The sequence below is a fragment of the Triturus cristatus genome, chromosome 4_1 (assembly GCF_964204655.1).
Source record: "Triturus cristatus chromosome 4_1, aTriCri1.1, whole genome shotgun sequence".
Taxonomy (NCBI): domain Eukaryota; kingdom Metazoa; phylum Chordata; class Amphibia; order Caudata; family Salamandridae; genus Triturus; species Triturus cristatus.
In genome coordinates, this window is record NC_140585.1 from 98030093 (window position 1) to 98048552 (window position 18460).

The window sequence follows — 18460 nt, forward strand, 5'->3', positions numbered from 1 at the left end:
GGACGCATAATAGGGATATGTATATTAAGTATGGTCTTTCTTCAATAATGTACAGCGCATTATGGAATAAATACACTCGTAAGGATCCTGAGTTGCGTTGGCCTATGTATGGGTCATTTGATTTACGAAAGATTGAGTATGTGGAACAATGTATGTTTAAGCGAAAGACTAGGCAAGAGATGTTTGATTGTGTACGAATGTGGGAGAAAAAAGTGCGTGAACGAATGAAGCGTGAGCAAGCCTTGATTAAAAAAAGAACAGCGAAAGAACATTTATGTGAAAGCATTAGAGCTGAAGAACAAAGCAGTTAATTGTAAGCAAATGTGTGATGGTCTTTTTGTTTTCCCCCAGGTGAATTTATGAATGTGTTGCTTTCTTGGATGTACCATTTTTAAACTTGTATATAATTAGCCGGCTCCCCTAGAGGGGATACTTAACTAGGTTTAGGTATAAAAAAGTATTTCTTCTTTGGTGACTAGTACCCTGAGAAACTAAATATGTACATAGAAAGGATCCTGGTCTGTGCACTTAGTAACATTCATAAGTGGTGATATGCAGAGCGTTTTTTCCTGGTGTTCTGCCAGCCAAATCTAGTGAATATGACTTGCAACTAGTATTTACAAATGGTTTGGTTTAAGTACAGTCTGTGGGCTGTCTTTTGTTTCTGTCTTAAGTGTTGATCTGTGGGTTAAATGTGTGTTTAAATGTCTGTGGTTTGTCATTAGTGGTACTCGTGTGAGTAAGTAGCGATTGCGCTCTTGGTGCAAGCATGGCTAGCCTTAAGTGCCCTGTATTATGTGTATAACACCGTTTTGAAAATGTCTGGAATGAGCTCAATGTTTTTTTTTGTCATCATTCTGTCATGCAAAACATCATTAAAATAAAATATATTTTAAAAGATTCCAGCAATGAATTATATAATATATGCTAAATAGCTGCACGCTATCATTAAATTGGCGAAAGATACTATACATGTGTGCAAATTGCCACAATGTAAGATAAAATTAGAATCCACATTGAATAGGAATAAAAATAAAAAAAGCTTCAAAAAATGAAATTGTGTGTTTTACAATAGATTAAATTAAGATACAAAATGTCACAGCATTTATCCTTCTGTATTAGGTATTAAAAGGCATTCACATTATACAGAACGACAGATTTGTGCTGGCTTGAAAGGTTGACTTGAAAGGCGTGTGAATTCGACGCCTTTACGTGTCAAGCAGCTGTGTCAGCACGAGACTATTTCTGACTCCGGCCACAGAAAACAGCTAAAATTACTACCCCTTAAGTCAGTTCAAACACGGAGTAAAATCCTGCATTTCAGACTGCTGTTTTAAAAGTTAGAAATGTAGTTTCATTATTTTTGATAAACAGAGGACAGATTGACAGTAGGGATTTCTTTTGTTAATGCCTTTTAAATAAGGATAAGAGTGGTTTTTGATGTTAAATAATAATGACTGTCCTTTAAAAGTGGCGCAGACTTAAGATGTTTCAAGTTAAGCTTCTGTTCTTAGGGCTGTGAATGAATGTGTTTAAATATGATAGGCAAAGGGATGCAGCTTGCTTTTCATATGTGGTCTCATCAAAATGATTAGATTTATTTAAAAAAACAATTATTTTGATTATATAAAATTTTTTATTTAACATAGGTCCATTAAATTCGTTTTTTAATATCCATAATGCCTAATCATGATGCTGTGACCTCCTAGCATCCAAATTGAATTTAAGCCGTTCTATACAGCAATAGGGGGTCACTTACATGTGAAATGTCACTTTACCCAGGCGTACAAAACTTATTTTTATAAGGGTATACATTATACATTTCTGATGCCACATCTCTGGGATATGTAGAGGACATTCTGGGGATGACTATTATGCAAAAACATTGTAGGATATTCATTTTTAAGTGCCCTAAACATCAAAGTCGAAATTGAGTAAAATTCACTATTTAAAAGAGGTTTCTCCAGTCAGAGCAGCTTTTAAACTGCCTTAGGCTCCAGTAAATGCACATATGTAAGCATAGAATGAATAGCTGACATCTATACTGCTAGACAAGCACTCGGCACACTGCTTACAAATATAAATATGTACGAAAACTGGCAGAAGTTATTAAGCTTACCTCTGAATTGCTGGTAGACAGGAATAGAGTGGGCTGCTGTTGCGCTCTCAGTCTCCAGGGTCACTTTGAATTGGTACAACTGCATGAAAACCTTGCATACAAGATGGAACAGCTGCATAGGTTAAAGGCCGAAGTCCTACATTTAGAAGCCTGGCAGGGCTCAGCGCAACATGTGCTTTGACATTTCGACATTTGAAAGACGAAATGGCAGGGCAGGGAAAGAAAGAGGTTTTGCTTACTTTTTTTTTGGCAAAAGCAAGTTTTTGTGCACTCAAATGAACATAGTATAATGGTATATGTGACCTCTCTTTAAAAGACAATGGCTCTGCCATATATATAGCACTAATGCTTTTAGGGCTGAATTAGGGAAGCAATGGGATTTAGTTTGAATTCATACGGCCTCATGTTACACTTCTACATTTGCTAAAGGAATATGTTCTTTAGCTAGGTCAATGTGCTATTTAGCTCCTCAGAGTTTGTTTATGCCCAGTTGCTACAAATTGGGGTTGATAGTGTTGACAGAATGAAACCTGTTACAGGTTTCCTACTGTCAAAAATGGGGGAGGAGGCTAGCTCCTCTACAAATTAAGGGTAGGCAAATTTATGTTTTCTCTCTCTTTTTCTCAATTTCTTTTGAGCCTGTCTAAACTGTCTGTGAAATAGCCATGAGACATTTAATTGGCTATTCAGTAATACTGTTTTAAACATTATTAGCATTAATAAAATGAATAAATATATTTGCTATGTTACTGCCCATCCTGTCCGATGAAATTATGAAAGGATGAGTAGTCTAGATTGCTGTTTCCTTATTTGATCTTTAAGGGGAACTAGCTGTGGGTAGTTTTTGTTCTAAAATTCTCAGGTGATAACACCTCTATTGTTTGTTATTCTCATGCTACATACAGTTTTTGCAAGGGCATTGCTAGTTTTTATTAGCTAGTCTGTGTAAATAAACTGACAGTCCTTGCTAGAGCTGATGTTGCATAGTTTGGATTGTGAAAAAGTAGAATGCAGGGAAGATGTCCATTTGATCCTTAGCAAACATTTTTGAGGAAAATATTGTTTTATAGGAGTCTGTTAGTCACAAAATGTTCCGCTGGAGAAAATGTACCCATTATGTTGAAGTTTTTAGTTCTTTATGTAATAGGAATCCTTGTTAAATTAGCAGTGTTAGATTTTCCTGTTGCTCCTATAACATGAGAGCATGGTCCTAAGCATACAATGTAGGTGCTTTTATTAAGAGAAATCATTTTAGAAGTGTCTGCAGTCCTGTACAAGTAATGCAAAGTCTATGAGTAAAAGTGTAGAACATTTCCTTTTTTCTTGAGGGTCTTTAGATGATTAAGATAGGAATATACAGATGTAAGGATTTGGAGTATGTCAGTATTGTTATTCTCTTTTCCTCAGAAATTAGTAAATGAACACAGACTTCCTTGGCTGCTTGGGATTGGGTGACGTATTACTCTTGTCAGTTCACCAAAGAGTTCCTTTTATACTTACCAATAAGTCCAGATTGTTGTTTTTTTTTACTCTCACATAGATGAAAGTGGTTCTTGAGTGCCTTGCTAATATATGGGCGTCCCTAGACTAGGAAGTATTCTGAGACTATCCTCTCTGTTGATAGATTATTTCTGTGCCTTGTCTAAAGACCTTTTGTTCTGTCCACCAATAGATATTTGCTGCCTTACAGCCATTGCCAGAGGGGCGCGGACATCAGATCCAGCTTGAGGAGTCCGCACCAGTCCAGCTTGAAGTCAAAGTGAAGGTAACCAGCACAGGCATTGCTGGCAACCAGGACCTCAGTGAAGGTAGAAGGCCGGAAGCACTGGGATGTGAAGTGTGTACCCCTGCCACTGTCTTGGGCGAAAGACGGGGTCACAAATCAGAAAGGAGAAATCTTGGATCAAGTTTTTGATGCCCAGCTGAGAGTCACAAACCGACCAGATCAGCAAGAAAGTTTTTGCTTGAGGTAACCCCCTTTGAAACAAGGGTTGCTTCAGGCACTTCAGCATCACGCTCCTGAATACTGGCTGTAAAGTTTTCACCTTTGTTGGTCAAGAGATACCTGGGCACACTGAATGCAATCTGTGGCCCCAATGAAAGAGCAGTGTGCCAGCAGAGCAATACAGGAGTTAGGGAAGGACTTGAGTTCAGGGTACAGGTGCTGTGTCTCTGGTGCCTGTTAGATTGAAATGAAGAAAACTGGTGCACTGCCTGAGACACTGGACAGGATCGCTGAGAGCATTTGCCCTGGTGGGTGATTGCCCTATCCTGAATGAAGAAACTTTTCCCTTGAAACTAGGCCATGATTCCTGAGTTGCGAGTTGTGCAGCTCCACCGTGGGAACAACAAGAGCCTGCCTGTGAGGCTCAAACGGACACAGAGAGAAGACTCACCTCTGGTTGGTTGTACAGCGGCTTTAATTTCCCAAGGACTTCCTTTTCTTTTTTGTTGAAAATGAACCCCATTGGTCGTCCCATTTTTGAGGAGGAGCAGCCCTTTGCAGCTCTTCGTCCTAATTCTCATGGTCCTGTGTAGTCCTCCTGGTCCTCTGGATCCAGGATCATTTTTGTAATATGTCTGACTGCTTTCATAATTGTATTAGGAATTGTGGGCCCGATTCACAGAACAAACTTAAGACAAAATCCTAAACTTAGTACCATTTTGGTATTCACAGAATGAACTTACTACTTTTGCGATTCACAGAATAAACTTACTACTTTTGCTATTCACAGAATGGATTTACGACTCCTAACTTTACGTCCGCACTCGGGCCGGAAATTCCGGCCCGGAGGCGGGGCTTCCGGGCCGGAGGCGGAGCTTCCGGCCCGGAGGCGGGGCTTCCGCGCCGGAGGCGGAGCTTCCGGCCCGGAGGTGGGGATTCCAGCCAGTGGTGGAGATCCGCCACTGGCCGGAATCCCCACCTCCGGACCGGAAGCTCCGCCTCCGGCCCGGAAGCCCCGCCTCCGGGCCGGAATTTCCGGCCCGAGTGCGGACGTAAAGTTAGGAGTCGTAAATCCATTCTGTGAATAGCAAAAGTAGTAAGTTTATTCTGTGAATCGCAAAAATAGTAAGTTCATTCTGTGAATACCAGAAGTAGTAAGTGCATTCTGTGAATACCAAAATGGTACTAAGTTTAGGATTTTGTCTTAAGTTTGTTCTGTGAATCGGGCCCAATGTTTATTCTATGAGAGAAAAGTTCATCTGAGCAGTAGAAAGATGTTGCATTTCCTTGATAATAATAGATACTCTAGCCCTCATAAAGGAAACACTTGAAAAGTCTAGCGAAAATGTTTTTATTAGATATGTACTGTTAGCTATTTTGATATTGAAATGGATGGTCACTGAAATGCATAGGAGCCTTGAAAATGTTTTTACTGGATAGTTCTAGGATTTGCTTAGGACTAGAAAGCTAATAGTTCTGTTTCTGATAATAGTAATTACTCTCTCCTGCTATCTGTATGACCCACTTCTCTGTTCCCTTTGTACTCCTGCTTACACCTTATACATACCCGCTTAACAATATTTATAATGAGAAATGCCCACCTAGCAATGAATTAGGATATTGATAAATTTATGAAAAAATTAAATAAAAATTAATGTGCATATTTTTTGTTTTCCTACTGGATTATGGAAAATGTCTTTAGCTCATGCTAAAAGGACCGTCTGTTGAAGATTGCATTAATCTCTTAGCATGAGCGGAAAGCCATTTTGTATTTCTGGCAGCCATTTTGTTTGCCATGTGCTCACCATGTGCTTTGTCCTCCCTTAGTGTTGACTGCTCTTGTAATCTGCCTAGAAACAAACTATATTTAGTATCTTCTAACTTTGCACATGCCCAGTTGAGTTTGCAGCTGTTAGTAGTATGTAACTGTCAGGATGTGTTTACTAGCATTGGCAAACTGTTAACTCCTCCTACTTGTTGACTGTGCAGTTTCTGTATGACCATCTATGTGCATAACTCTTCTCATGTGTACTTGTACTGCCTTTTTCAGCCCCTGTGTGGGTATAAAAGGACCATGCTCTTTCTGTTCACTGTGCTACATTCATTCAGCACCAAAGGGTGCTGTGTGAATGTAGTTCCACTTCATGAGGTTTATTAAACTTTGTATTTTCTATTCCAGTTTCTGTGCCAACTTCTTCCTATTGGTCTGAGGACTTTGTGCAGAGAAGGGCGAACCCCTTGCACTGGTAGGCCTAGCTGAGGTCACCATCAACAGTGTGGGTGAGTGAGTGGCTGTAATGCTGAGTGAGTGTGTCAGTGGCTGCATGGGTGAATACGTGGCTGTGTTAGGTACTGTATAGGTAGACAACTAGGTATCTGCATGATTGTATGCATTGAGCTGTGTTGAGAGGCTGTATCAGTGAGTAAGTGGGTATGTGAATGGCTGTATAGGTGAATAAGTGGGTTTGTGAGTAGCTATGTGTGTGTGGCTGAGCGAGTGGCTGTATGGGTGAGAGTTTGGTTATATGAATAGCTGTATGGGTGAGTGGGTGGTTGTGTGAGTGGCTGTATGGGTCTGTGAATGTGTATGAGATTGGTTGTGTGGGTATGTGAGTAGGTGTATGAGAGGTTGTATAGGGGTATGAGTGTGTGTGAGTGCTTCTTTGGATCATGTCAGTGATATCATCAGTGATGTCCTTTGAGATGTCATCAGTAGGCCTGGACAGAGTTTGAAGAGTTCCACTTTGTGGAACTCTTCAAAGTGACAAAAAAACTCTCAGAAGTTCCAAAAGTATCAGCGTGCTGCATGAACTGCCGCTTGCGCTCCTCTTCCTGCTGCTCGGGTAGAAATTCTACCCAAGCAGCAGCTTGAGCCCGCCAACTTACTATTGGCAAGCGTGAGTGGGGAAAAAACTTCGCTACACAGAGCAGATTGTTCTGCATTCCGTGAGCTCCACAGAGTACGGAGTGCAGAAAACACTACAAACTCCGTGAACGGAGCGCAGTTCACCGCCCAGGCCTAGTCATCAGCGTTGTTACTGACTATGTCATGAGTAGTGTAATATGTGAGATCATAAGCAGTGCATTGCGAGGTCATACCTTATAGTTTTCTCAGGTAACTATAACTGTTGAATTTCCATGCTTTTGTATGAGTGAAATATAAGGCTAGCTATAATGTACCTGTAACCTTAGTTCTTTTCAGGGAATTTCTATTTTTTTAATTCTGTTTCCTAACTGTACTGTCCCTGTAACCTTTGTTTTTTCAGTGAATTGCTATGGTTGTGTACATTTTATTTCTTAACATAATGTCTCTGTGACCTTTCGGTTTTCTTAGTGAATTTCTAAGGTTTTTTTAAATTTTATTTCCTAACTGCTACCTGGAACCTCTGAGACTGGGTTTGTGAGTGGCTGTATAAGTCAGAGAGTGGGTGTGTGAGTTGCCGTATGGGTGTGTGAGTGTTTTTGTGGGTGTGGTTGTCTAAATGGGTCTATGCGTAGGTGTATGGGTGTGTACATGGCTGTGTGAGTGGGTGTATGAGTGCCTGTGGGTATCTGTGAGTGGTTACATGAGTTTGTGAGTGGGAGTCTGTTGGACTTGCAGGGTCATCCCTGAACTTTTTTCCTTCGTCCTGTATTCTTTTTCTGACCTGTTGTTGGCTGTATTATGACTCTGGGCACTTTACTACTGCTGATCAGTGCTAACATGCATATGCTTTCTAATGTAAATTGATGTATTGATTGGGTATTTTGATTTACTTATTAGACCCTAGTCTAGTGCACCCTGGGTGCCCAGGGCCTGTAAATCAAATGCTACTGGTGGGCTTGCAGCACTAGTTGTGCCACCCACAAGGCATAGTGAGTGTTCTCCACCAGGAATGTAACCAAACAACAAGGTGATGGATGGAATGCTTGGATATATCTGAGCCTCTGGTAGTCTCATGGGCCACATTTCCATCCATGGTTCTTCACCCCTTTGACCTTCTAGACTGAGACCCGTCATATACAAAGCAGGCCAAAAGGAACAGTCCAGCTGAACTCGCAGGCCGAGTCCCCTCCAGATGGGATCACAGGTACCCTCAGAGCGGTCCATCCTTCTGAGGGCTTGTCAGTGAGGTACAGCTGGGGTCCTTGTGGTGCTGAGTGAACGGGAGTCACGCCCAAGAAAAACATTTTAGCTACATCATATAAAGCACTGTCTACATTGCATAGGGTATGGACTGAGGTTTTGTATGGACAAACTACCTGCTTTCAAAATGACCAATTAAAATGCTTATTGAGTCATGCAGCTTTGTTCAAATATATTCGAACAATATATGGATGAATTAAGTAATTTTCTACCATTCATTCTTTCCAATTTATGCATTTTATGTGAATGACATACATTAAGAGAGAAGATCAATTGTGATATAACATGTTTTTCTGTTTTTCTTTCAGCATCACCAACGGTGCCTCCTTGGGCCTTAGTCCTACTTATATGTTCGCCAGTGTATCTAATAATGTTCTGCTTTCTTTCTCGCTGCGTTTGCTGTGAAACAGGTAATCTACTGCATGGTTATTTTGTGTGTGTAACAGAGGAGAAGTGAAAGTAGAAAGCTGCTCTTTCCTTTCCGCTGCCACTGACATACCATAGAGCATTCACAAGCTTCTGCTCTTCAGGCAGCATGCCCTGTACCACTCAGGTGCACTCACTGTATCTGGCACTGAGGCAGGCACACCAAACGTGGCACCCTAACCCAAACCCAGGCACACTAACCCGACCCCTAGCTAACTAACCCAACTCCTGGCAGACTAACCCAAACCCTGGCACACTAACACAACGCCTGGCACACTAACCGAAACCGCGGCACACTAACCCAAACCCTGACACTCTAACCCAAGCCCCGGCACACAAACCCAAGCCCTGGCAAACTAACCCAACTCCTGGCAGACTAGAAGAAGAAGAAGAACATTTTATTTGCTTAATTAATTAAAATTATTACAAAATTCGCATAGTAAAATAACAGTACAAAATTTAAAAATACTAAGGATAATTACTCTCGGCTACCATTTTTTTGGGGACGGTGCATATACAGTCCAGAGATTAAGAAGTCCCAGGTGGCCCAATGGCTGTTTGGCCCTCCTGTTCTATTAATTCTAGGCTTTTTTTTGCTTCTTCCAGAAATTTTACTCCGCGGCATGCCAAGATTATGGAGGAGCTTCTGAGCCAGCATGTGACTGCGTGTCTGCAAGAGCGAATGTTTAACTCGTTGAAGATGGGTTTCAGTAAGAATCGTCTCTGGTTTATCAGGGCCGGGCATGTACAGAAAAGGTGGACCAAAGTTTCTGTATTATACCCACAAAGGCGGCATCGTTTCGTCTGGTAAGGCGGTTTCCAAGACGGTAGTAAGTCTTTTGAGACATGCATCCCCATCAGATAGGCTATAAATGCCTTTTTGAGATGACCGTCGAAGTGGGATGCTAGATATGGCAGTGGTTTTAGAGTTGTGAAAGAGTTCATGATGGTCCAGCCATGACGAAGTTTTGCCAATGTCTCTTTATCCTCCATAAAGGATTTCCTTTTTGCTACCGCGTTGGCTAGTTTACTTAGCGTTGCCTTGTCTGTCCCTGATTTCCAGACTGATTCCAGCTCCAACTTTTCCACACATAGTTTCAGATATTGTCCCCAGGTGTTCGGCTTTTCAGTTTCCCCACTTTTTTTTATTTCCTCCCAGCTTAGCCAGTCCAATGTTTCTGAGTGTGCAGTTCGAAGTTTATGACAAAGTTTCACGAAGCCGCTCATGCTCCGGTACTTCTGATTTTGCAGACCAAATTCAAGCCTGACTTGTGAGGCTGAGGCAGATTTAGGCAGGTTGAAGACCGCTTTGTAAATTTTGATCTGTAAGTTGTTTAAGAGATCGGCCTCCTTCCCACACCATGTAACCAAGCCATAAGATAGGGTGGGCATTATCTGTGCTGCCATTACTTTTAATTGGTGGTTATAGTTAGGACAGTCCATTTTTCGTTTTAGGGAGCGGTGGGCAAAAATATAGGATTGTGCCTTTGCTTTTAATGCTGTTTTGTGGTCCTTGTAATTTGCTCCTTTTGTTATTGTTATTCCCAAATACTTGTAATTCTCTTGTTCTCTCACTGTTATCCCTTGTGCCGTCCATTTGTACTTTAATTTTTGCGGGTCGACTAGGCGGACCACTTTGGTTTTTTCTTTGTTTAGGTCCAAGCTTTCCCTTTCTAAGTACGATGTTAGTTTGTTAATGGCTCTTTGTAAGCCGATTGGGGTTTTGCTCAACAGAACAATGTCATCAGCATATTGTAAATAGTATATTGGATTATTTACCAAGTGTGGAGGGTGACTATCTACTGATTCGATCGCGTTTGTGAGGTCGGAAAGAAAAAGATTAAAGAGGGTGGGGGCTAAAACACAGCCTTGTTTTAGACCTTGGTGCGTTGGAATGCTCCTTGTGGTACTGCCTCCATTTCCCAATTTCACCTTTGTCCAAGTATTATGATGTAGGGCTTTGATGGCTGTTAAGAGCTGGTATGGCAGCCCCCAGCTCTCCAACTTTCTCCATAGGCACTCTCTGTTTACTCGATCAAAGGCGGACTTGATATCTATAAAGCAGGCATACAGGCGAGTGCCCTTTTCTACAGCTTGGTCTATTAGGATAGCCATTCCTTGCCTAAATCCTGTTTGAAATTTTGGCATAATCTTTGTTTCTGATATCCAAGCTTGTAGTTCGAGTAGGATACAAGAGGCATATAGTTTGGCCTCTACATCTATTAAGGATATCAATCTGTAGTTTGCGGGGTTACGATGGTCACTGTGCTTAAATATGGGGTGAATGATGCTACCTTTCCAGGAGGCAGGTAAGTCTGCTTGTTTGTATATTTGATTGAACAGGGGTGTTAGGGTCTCCGACCACAGGTCCGGGTCGTGCTTAAAGATTGCATTTGGCAGCCCGTTTGGTCCTGCTGCCCCCTCTGTCTTTAATCTTAAAATTATCATCCTCAGTTCATTTTTGGTGGTTAGATCGTCTAGTTCTGTTGACCCATTCTCCGGTTTTTCCTGCTCAAGTTCCCGGTTTTTATTTTTGTTCTCTCCTTTTGGTTCCTCCGTGTGGTCCTTCACTGCCCCTGAGCCATTGTTGTGACCTGCCTCCGTGTTACTGTATAGAGTTTGCACATGTCTGATCCAGGTATCTGCACCAACCCCGGCTTCCTGTTGAAGTTTAACCCCTTGATAGAGATCATTAATGATGCACCAAAAGTCCCGGCTGTTAGGATTTTTACCCGAAATTAACAACTTATTCCAGATGGTTTCTTTGTATGTGTGCTTTGCGGCGCTCAGTGCCTTCCTATAAGTACTCCTGGCTCTCCTCAATTTGGATTTGTTTACCGCAGATCCCAAAGTTTTTTGATTTACGAGGTCCCGGGCCTCCTTGGCCACCTTTCTTTTTTTAGCTCTAAGATCCATATTGAACCAAGGCTCCTTTTTGTTGTTAAGATTTCTGTGGTTCCCTGAGCTTACTAGGAACTTTTGCTGCAGGACCTGAATCATTTGTTCCCAGTTGGGTACTCGGTCCTCCTCCTTTTGGGTTCCAAGGTTAGCCATCTGTGCTTTAACTCTGTCCGTGATTTTGCCCAAACCCTCTCCACGCCATTTTAATTTTTTCAGGTTAAACCTTGATGCGTGTTGCAGTAGGGAGGTCATTATTGGCGCCATGCTTGGTGCAATACTCAGACTTATTATATGTTCTATTCCAAATGCTTCGATACTGGGGATTAACTTGTCGCTTATTATAGAATAGTCGATTATTGAGTGTACCCTGCCACATAAATATGTGGCGGCTGCCGGCCTATCCTCCTTAGAATTCCCATTTAGTATTGACAGTCCATAGTCATTTAGGCTGGATGCTAACTTTTTTCCTCCACTGTTTACTTTTATCTTCACCTTCGCCTTGTTTTGCTCGATAAGGACATTGTTGAAGTCCCCGGAAATGAGCAGTGGATATTGTAGATAAGTCCTTTGCATGAGCTTGATAAGTGATAGCAAGGTCACGTGTTTTTCTTTTTGTGACTGTCTGTCAGGCTGGATGTAAACATTAAGTATTAACAATTTCCACGGTTCCGTCCCCGGTGACTGGTTTTCGGTGATTCTAATCACTTGGACCCACTTCAGGCCCACGTCTATCTCCTCAGATGCCCAGTTAAACTTGAGGGTTACGTATGTCGATAATCCACTGCGAGGATGGCCATGCGTGGAAAGGCTTTCAGCATATATTTGATGTTCTTTGAAGCCTGGAATTGGAGTCGATCTTAGTTTCCAGGACTCCTGAATCAGATTTATGTCTTGTCGTAGGAAGAAGGCTTGGGTTTCATGATCGTGGGCCATTTCTCGAAAGCCGTGCACGTTCCACGAGCAAATTGAAACTGTGTGCTTCTTTGTTACATTCTGGGGGGGCATCAAGTTCCGCAAAATTTCGGTGGAGTTTAAATCAGGGTTAGGTAGCTTTGTTACTCAGGACGTTGGGTATCCAGGACCAATCCGTTCTGTCTGCGTGACGGCGTCCGGTTGCTTGTGGCTTACGAGTTGCACTTAAAGGCTCTGGCGTAGAGGCCCTGGCGCAGCGTAGACAAGCGGAATGTTGGCCTGTGCTCTCTTTTCCCTTTATTTGGTCCCGTGTACTAAATTGTAGTGGATATGGGTACGTCGGACGCTTGTGATGCATAGTAGATATTCCCCATGTTTCGAACTGGGGTCTTGCGAGGTATATCCTATCTACCAGGTCCTTTGAGGCCCAAGTTGTAACTGTTTCTTCTATGTCCGCGTTGTTTGCGTTTTGCTGAAATTCGACAGAATAAAGGTCCTGGGAAGTAATGCCTTTTAGGTCCGATACTTCTTTGAACAACGTTAACAGGTTGCCTCGGTTCAGAATGTCCTGCGTCCCCCTTGTCGAATATTCAGGGATAAAAGTTAGTTTTAACTCATATGGATCTGAGTGTTTACTTCGCTCCTTGTACTTTGAGCCTGTTTTACAAGGAGTGAGGTTGCGAGCTTGAATCCTGGCGCTGGCAGACTTGGTCAGTTGTTGTTCTTGCTCGTTCTGTGCAGCCTCAGTTTTGGATATATTTTTCTGTGTAGGGGCTGTGTTCTTTATTTTCAATCGGGGCGTACTTTGCTCCCTTTGTAGTAGCGAGCATTTGCGTTCCTTTTCCAGGACAGTAATTCGCAAGGGGGTTAACGCTGATTTGTTTTCGACTACTGCTACTGAACCACGTTGTTCGTATGCGTTCCTTTCTGGTATTGCAAATGATTGTTGCTCAATAAAAAATTTTTTTATAGCTGGGTTAAAGCCCTCTTTGTGGCTGTTTTTTGTGACCATAACTGTTTATTACCGAGGCTCGTGTCGAGTCGTGCTGCTCACAAGCTCCGTACTCGCCCACTTGTATTGGCTTGGTTTCTTTACTTCCCTGCACTTGTACTAGTAATTGCTGGTTTGTTCTTATATCCATTTTGCTGATGTCACCTGTAGGTGGATGTGGGCTTGTATTGTCTCCTAATCTGGGGCCTTCTCCCCTTCGTGTGTTTGATGGATTTGGTTTGTCGATTGGGTCTGCAAGAAAACCCTCACCTGCTGTTGACCCGTTCAAAAAGTTAGATTTGTTTTCGTGATGGGATTTATTTTTAAATATGGGGAAGATTTTATCAGGATCAACGTTAAGTTGTTTTCTGTTCTTGGGCCTAGCCTTTCTCGCCCTTTTCCTTTCTCTCTTTGTTAATTTTTCCTCGATGGTAGATTGGTGGATGGGCTGAGGTTCTTCGGTGTCTGAGACTATTTTACCTAGACCGCATTCCTTTAATGATTGTTCTTGATCCGTTATTTGTTTACTTGTTGTGGCCTTTCTCTTGAGTGTTTGTAATTTTTCCGGGGAAGGAGTTATTTCTAACACCTGTCTGTTAGCACGTGATAGTTTTACCTCCCCTAGTATGTCCATCAGAATGGCCGGAAGGCTTGTTAACTTTTCGATTATACTTCCACATCCACAGTTTTGTTTTTGATTACTCCTGCCTGTGTTGAGATCTGATTTCCCCTGAGTCGTTAAAAGCGATGAAAGGGAGTCCAATTTTGCGTTTATACCCGAGATGTGCCCGGCCATTAGTGTGATGATATCAATCTGGACTTCCATTTTGTTGGATTGGTAATTCAGCACCCTTATTGCTTGCTATAGAGTGCTTAGCAAGGATTGGGTCCATGGTGTTGATGGCTCGTCTTTTTCAATTTTGCTAAGGTCCTTGAGCTCTAAGTCCGACGTGCTCCCCGATGAAATTGTGATTGGCACTGGGTGGCTGGGGAGTAGCTGATTTGCCTGCGTGTTTATAAAGTCATTTGTGCCTGCTTTTTTTGGTCTCTACTTGGGTCGGGGCCTCGAGGGGTTGAGACCAGCATGCCCGGACTCAGATGCTGATCACCAAGGCAGTGTTCTACTCGTGATACTCTCCCTTGTGTGTCGATGTACTTTGTGATTCTCTCGGTGAGTTCCTCTAATCGGGAGTCATTTGATAGAAAAAGGGGATTTAACCATGAGTCCCCTTCTTGCCCTAATAAGGTGGATTGATTTTTGTGACCTGATTTTCCCTCCTGAACACCCTCGCTTCCTCTTACATGGTCACAACATCGATTGTCTCAGCTGATATCTCACTTTTTCTCGGTGTCAGCCTAAGGTCCTTTGCGAGGCAATTATCAGCAGTGTCCTTTGCGGCGCTACCTCACTTAATTTCATTTGAGGCTGCTGGGGTGTTAGGACAATGCACTTGTGCGGTTACCAACGCATGTTTGCCTTGAAGGGAGGGGCCCGAGCACGTTGGAATGGTTGGAAACTCTAGTTTAGTACTTGGCATGTTTAATGGCGCGAGGGGGCTTGGTAGCTTAGAAGCCTCCGCAATTGGTGCGTAGATCGTTGCCATTGGGTCCTTAAGATAAAAGAGTTTTAGGAGTCCGAATTTCCGTCTAGAGTCTGATCTTGGCTCGGGGGTTGGTACCGATACCAACCTTTCCCTGGTTTTTGGTTCTGGCCCCGTTTCCAGTGTTCTTTTGACTTCCGCGGTTAACTTTCTCAATTTTTTTTTTTTTTTTTTACTTTCCGCAGGTTGGCGTATTTTCCCCGATCTCATTTCCCCTGTCTAGATCTCACACTCCTTTAGGCCCTATCTAAAGATCTGATCGTGTAGTTTAATAACTGTTCTTGATGGGGTCAGACGTGTCTAATACGGGAGCTTGTCGGGGGCAAAGGGGGGGGAGAAGAGGTGCAGCCAGTCTCACCAGTCTCGCCAGTCATGTGGTCATACAGGACATGTATGCGCGCCCCAAAGATTACAAGGGTTGCAATGCACCCTTAACTTTCCTTACCACAATGCACCTGGCGGCCCATCCTTGGCTTGGCTTAACTCTGCTACTTGCTGCTGTATCCCCTCTCCTCTTTGCTCTTTTGCGGTGTCGTTTGATGATTGGCGTGCGGGGATGACTACTTTATTGTCCGGAATCCACTCTGGCGCCCCCACTGACCACCCCCGCAGGTGCGGGTGCTCACCCCCTAGGCGGGTACTCACCCCGCCCAGCCTTTCTGCGGCTCGGCCCGCGCTGTATCTTGCTGGGCCCCCGTCCTTGTTATTTCTGCTGGCTCCAACCCACGCCGCCCGTCGGTCCAGAGTCAATGAGGACACGGGGGCGCGGGGCACGGGGCGCTGGGGGAGCGTATCCAAATGGGAACAAATGCGGTGCTCCTACCAGCCTCCTCCGTAACCAACCGCAGCTGCGATGATGTTTTCCGATGATGGTCGCAGCGGCGTCGGCCGTCACCCGGAACCTGCCCTGCCTCGGCAGCTCCAGCAGCGGTGTGACGGTGTGACGGCGGTATGGCCGCGGTACAGCGGCGGCACGGCGGCAGTGCTGCAGAGGTACGGTGCGGCGGTGTGGCGGGCCGTATGGCGGGCTAGCAGGGCTAGCAGGCTTGTGATAGATTTTCCAGTTTCCAGCCCTTTCCCAGCCCTTTCGAACGTGCCACCAGCCGACCAGCCGACTTCGCTCCTGCTGTGCTGTGGTACAGCTCACAGCTTTCGCGCCTTCCGCGGCGTCCAGCGTCCTCAGTCTGCTGCGGTCCTGGCAGACTAACCAAAACCCTGGCACACTAAAACAATGCCTTGCACACTAACCCAAACCCTGCCACACTAACACAAACACTGGCACACTAACACAATGCCTGGCACACTAACCCAACCCATGGCACACTAATCCGACCCCTGGCACACTAACTCACACCCTGGCAAACTAACCCAACCCGTGGCACACTGACCCAAACCCCTGGCCCACTAACTCAAACCCTGGCACACTAACCCAAACACTGATTAAACCCAAAGCTTCTGTTTGGGACACAGACAAGCTCACTGACACCCCTGCATTCAGTCAAGGCACAAAATGTAGGCCCATTGCAGGGTACCATAAGAAAGACTACAAAAATATACTCTGCCAAAATGAAGATGCAAAACTAAAAACCATACAAATAATATTTACCACAACCATGTTGATCTGCATCCCTATCATCCAAAACTTGAGTGGTGTGGGGAGAATTTCGGACTGTCGGTGAAAAGTGAGTCTACGTGCATTTTGCAATTTTCTGTAGATAAATATCTTTATAGTTAGATATGTAGCCTGATTCACAAAGTGCACTTTGCAGTACATGTTGTAGAAAGACAAAACGTAGTCCAAAACGTACTATAAAATGTAAGAGGTTCACTGATAGATAGTAAAAATATCGACTCCCTGTACTTAAACTGGTAAGTACAAAAATATTGTTTCAAAAATATCGAAGTTAAAAATATAGATTTAAGAAATATCTCTTAAAAATACAATCACAATATATATTAAATATAACAAATATTAATATTATCTTTAACAAAATTAATTAAATTTAATATACATTTTAACTAAACATACTAATTAAACTTCATTTAAAATATAAATCCACAAACATAATAATTTATACATATATTTTCAAATAATTTATTAACTATTATCTTTATTTAATTTTTAAACTTTTAAATTATATAAAAATAAAATATATACATGTATCAATGATATACAATTTAAAAAAAACATTCTATAATTAATGAAAACATTAAACTATTAACCCCTTCGCTGCTAGCCCTCCCCCCCCCCCCCCTTGTGCTAAGCCTTTTTTGGGCTATTTGGGGTGGTTCGTGCTTAGGCCCCTGTAACTTTTTGACCACATAAGGTATCCATGTCAAATTTGTGTCTTTTTCTTCCAACATCATGCGGATTCTAAAGGTATCCAGGGTTTGTGGATTCCCCTAGAGGGGACCCAGAAATTAGCCAAAATACAGCTACATTTTGTTTTTTTGCTATTTTTTGTGCTTTAAACCTCCTTCCAGTTAATGGTAGAAATAGGTATGAAGGCAATAATGAATCCTGGAAAGCTATACATTTTAGCAAAGTAGACAGAAATCTGAATTCAGCAAGGGGTCATTTGTGTAGAAGTTTCTTTATAGAAATTAACAGTTAAATATGGGAAAAATTTAAAATTACTTGGAAAAAACAGCCTTTTGTGTTAACATTTTCACCTGTACCTTCTTCTAATTATGACAACTCTGTGAAAGCAATATACCGTTACATCTGCGGGACCTTACTGGTTGTGGGGATATATAGGACTTTTAGGTTCACAAAGAACCCGATTAACCGAGAGCCAAAAACTGAGCAGCGACTTGCAATAGTTTTTTATTATGTACCGGATATCTAGCAATTATTCTGGGAAAATCTATACATGGAAAAATTGGTATGAAAAACACCTATGTATTTCTGAAATAGAAACAAAAAATACAGTTTAGAAACAGTAGATAATTGCACATGTCCGAAATTGGGAATACTCATATTAGCATGAAAATTATCGGTCATTTTTCAAAATCACTTCTTTTTTACATATTGTCTTTCATTTGGAAGGCAGAAATGCATTGAAAGTCAATAGGTAATAACAGTTGCTTTACAAATCTGAATTACCCTAGATCTCCCAATAAAAATGGTACCTCACTTGGCATAGTGCCCACGACAGTAAACAGCTCAAAACGCAATGTGAACACACCACATTTTCACAATGAAAAATGACCCTTTTTTTTGCAAAGTGCCTAGCTGTAGTTTTTTAACCCTAGCTCTGTTGTCTCCTAGGGAAACCTAGCAACCCTATACATTTTTGAAAACTAGTCACCCAGGGAAATCGAGGATAGGGTGACTTGACTGCCTCTCACCAGGTTCTGTTACCCAGAATCCCTTGCAAACCTAAAAAAATGTCCCCCAAAAATATTTTCATCAGATTTCTGTGGTGGAAAGTTCTGG

The 18460-nt window shown here is 42.6% G+C and overlaps 1 protein-coding gene across 2 annotated transcripts in view; it reads left to right on the forward strand.

Annotated features, from left to right (window-relative positions):
* Positions 1–18460, forward strand: part of LOC146839641 (uncharacterized) — a 712826-nt gene that overhangs the window by 471625 nt on the left and 222741 nt on the right. Inside the window, exon 7 of one of the 2 annotated variants that reach the window (XM_085650376.1) lies at positions 8499–8600. The exons of the other annotated variant lie outside the window; for it this stretch is intronic. Within the exon in view, the coding sequence (XP_085506502.1) occupies positions 8499–8600 (102 nt within the window). The remainder of the gene's footprint in view (positions 1–8498; positions 8601–18460) is intronic. 2 annotated transcript variants of the gene reach the window in all.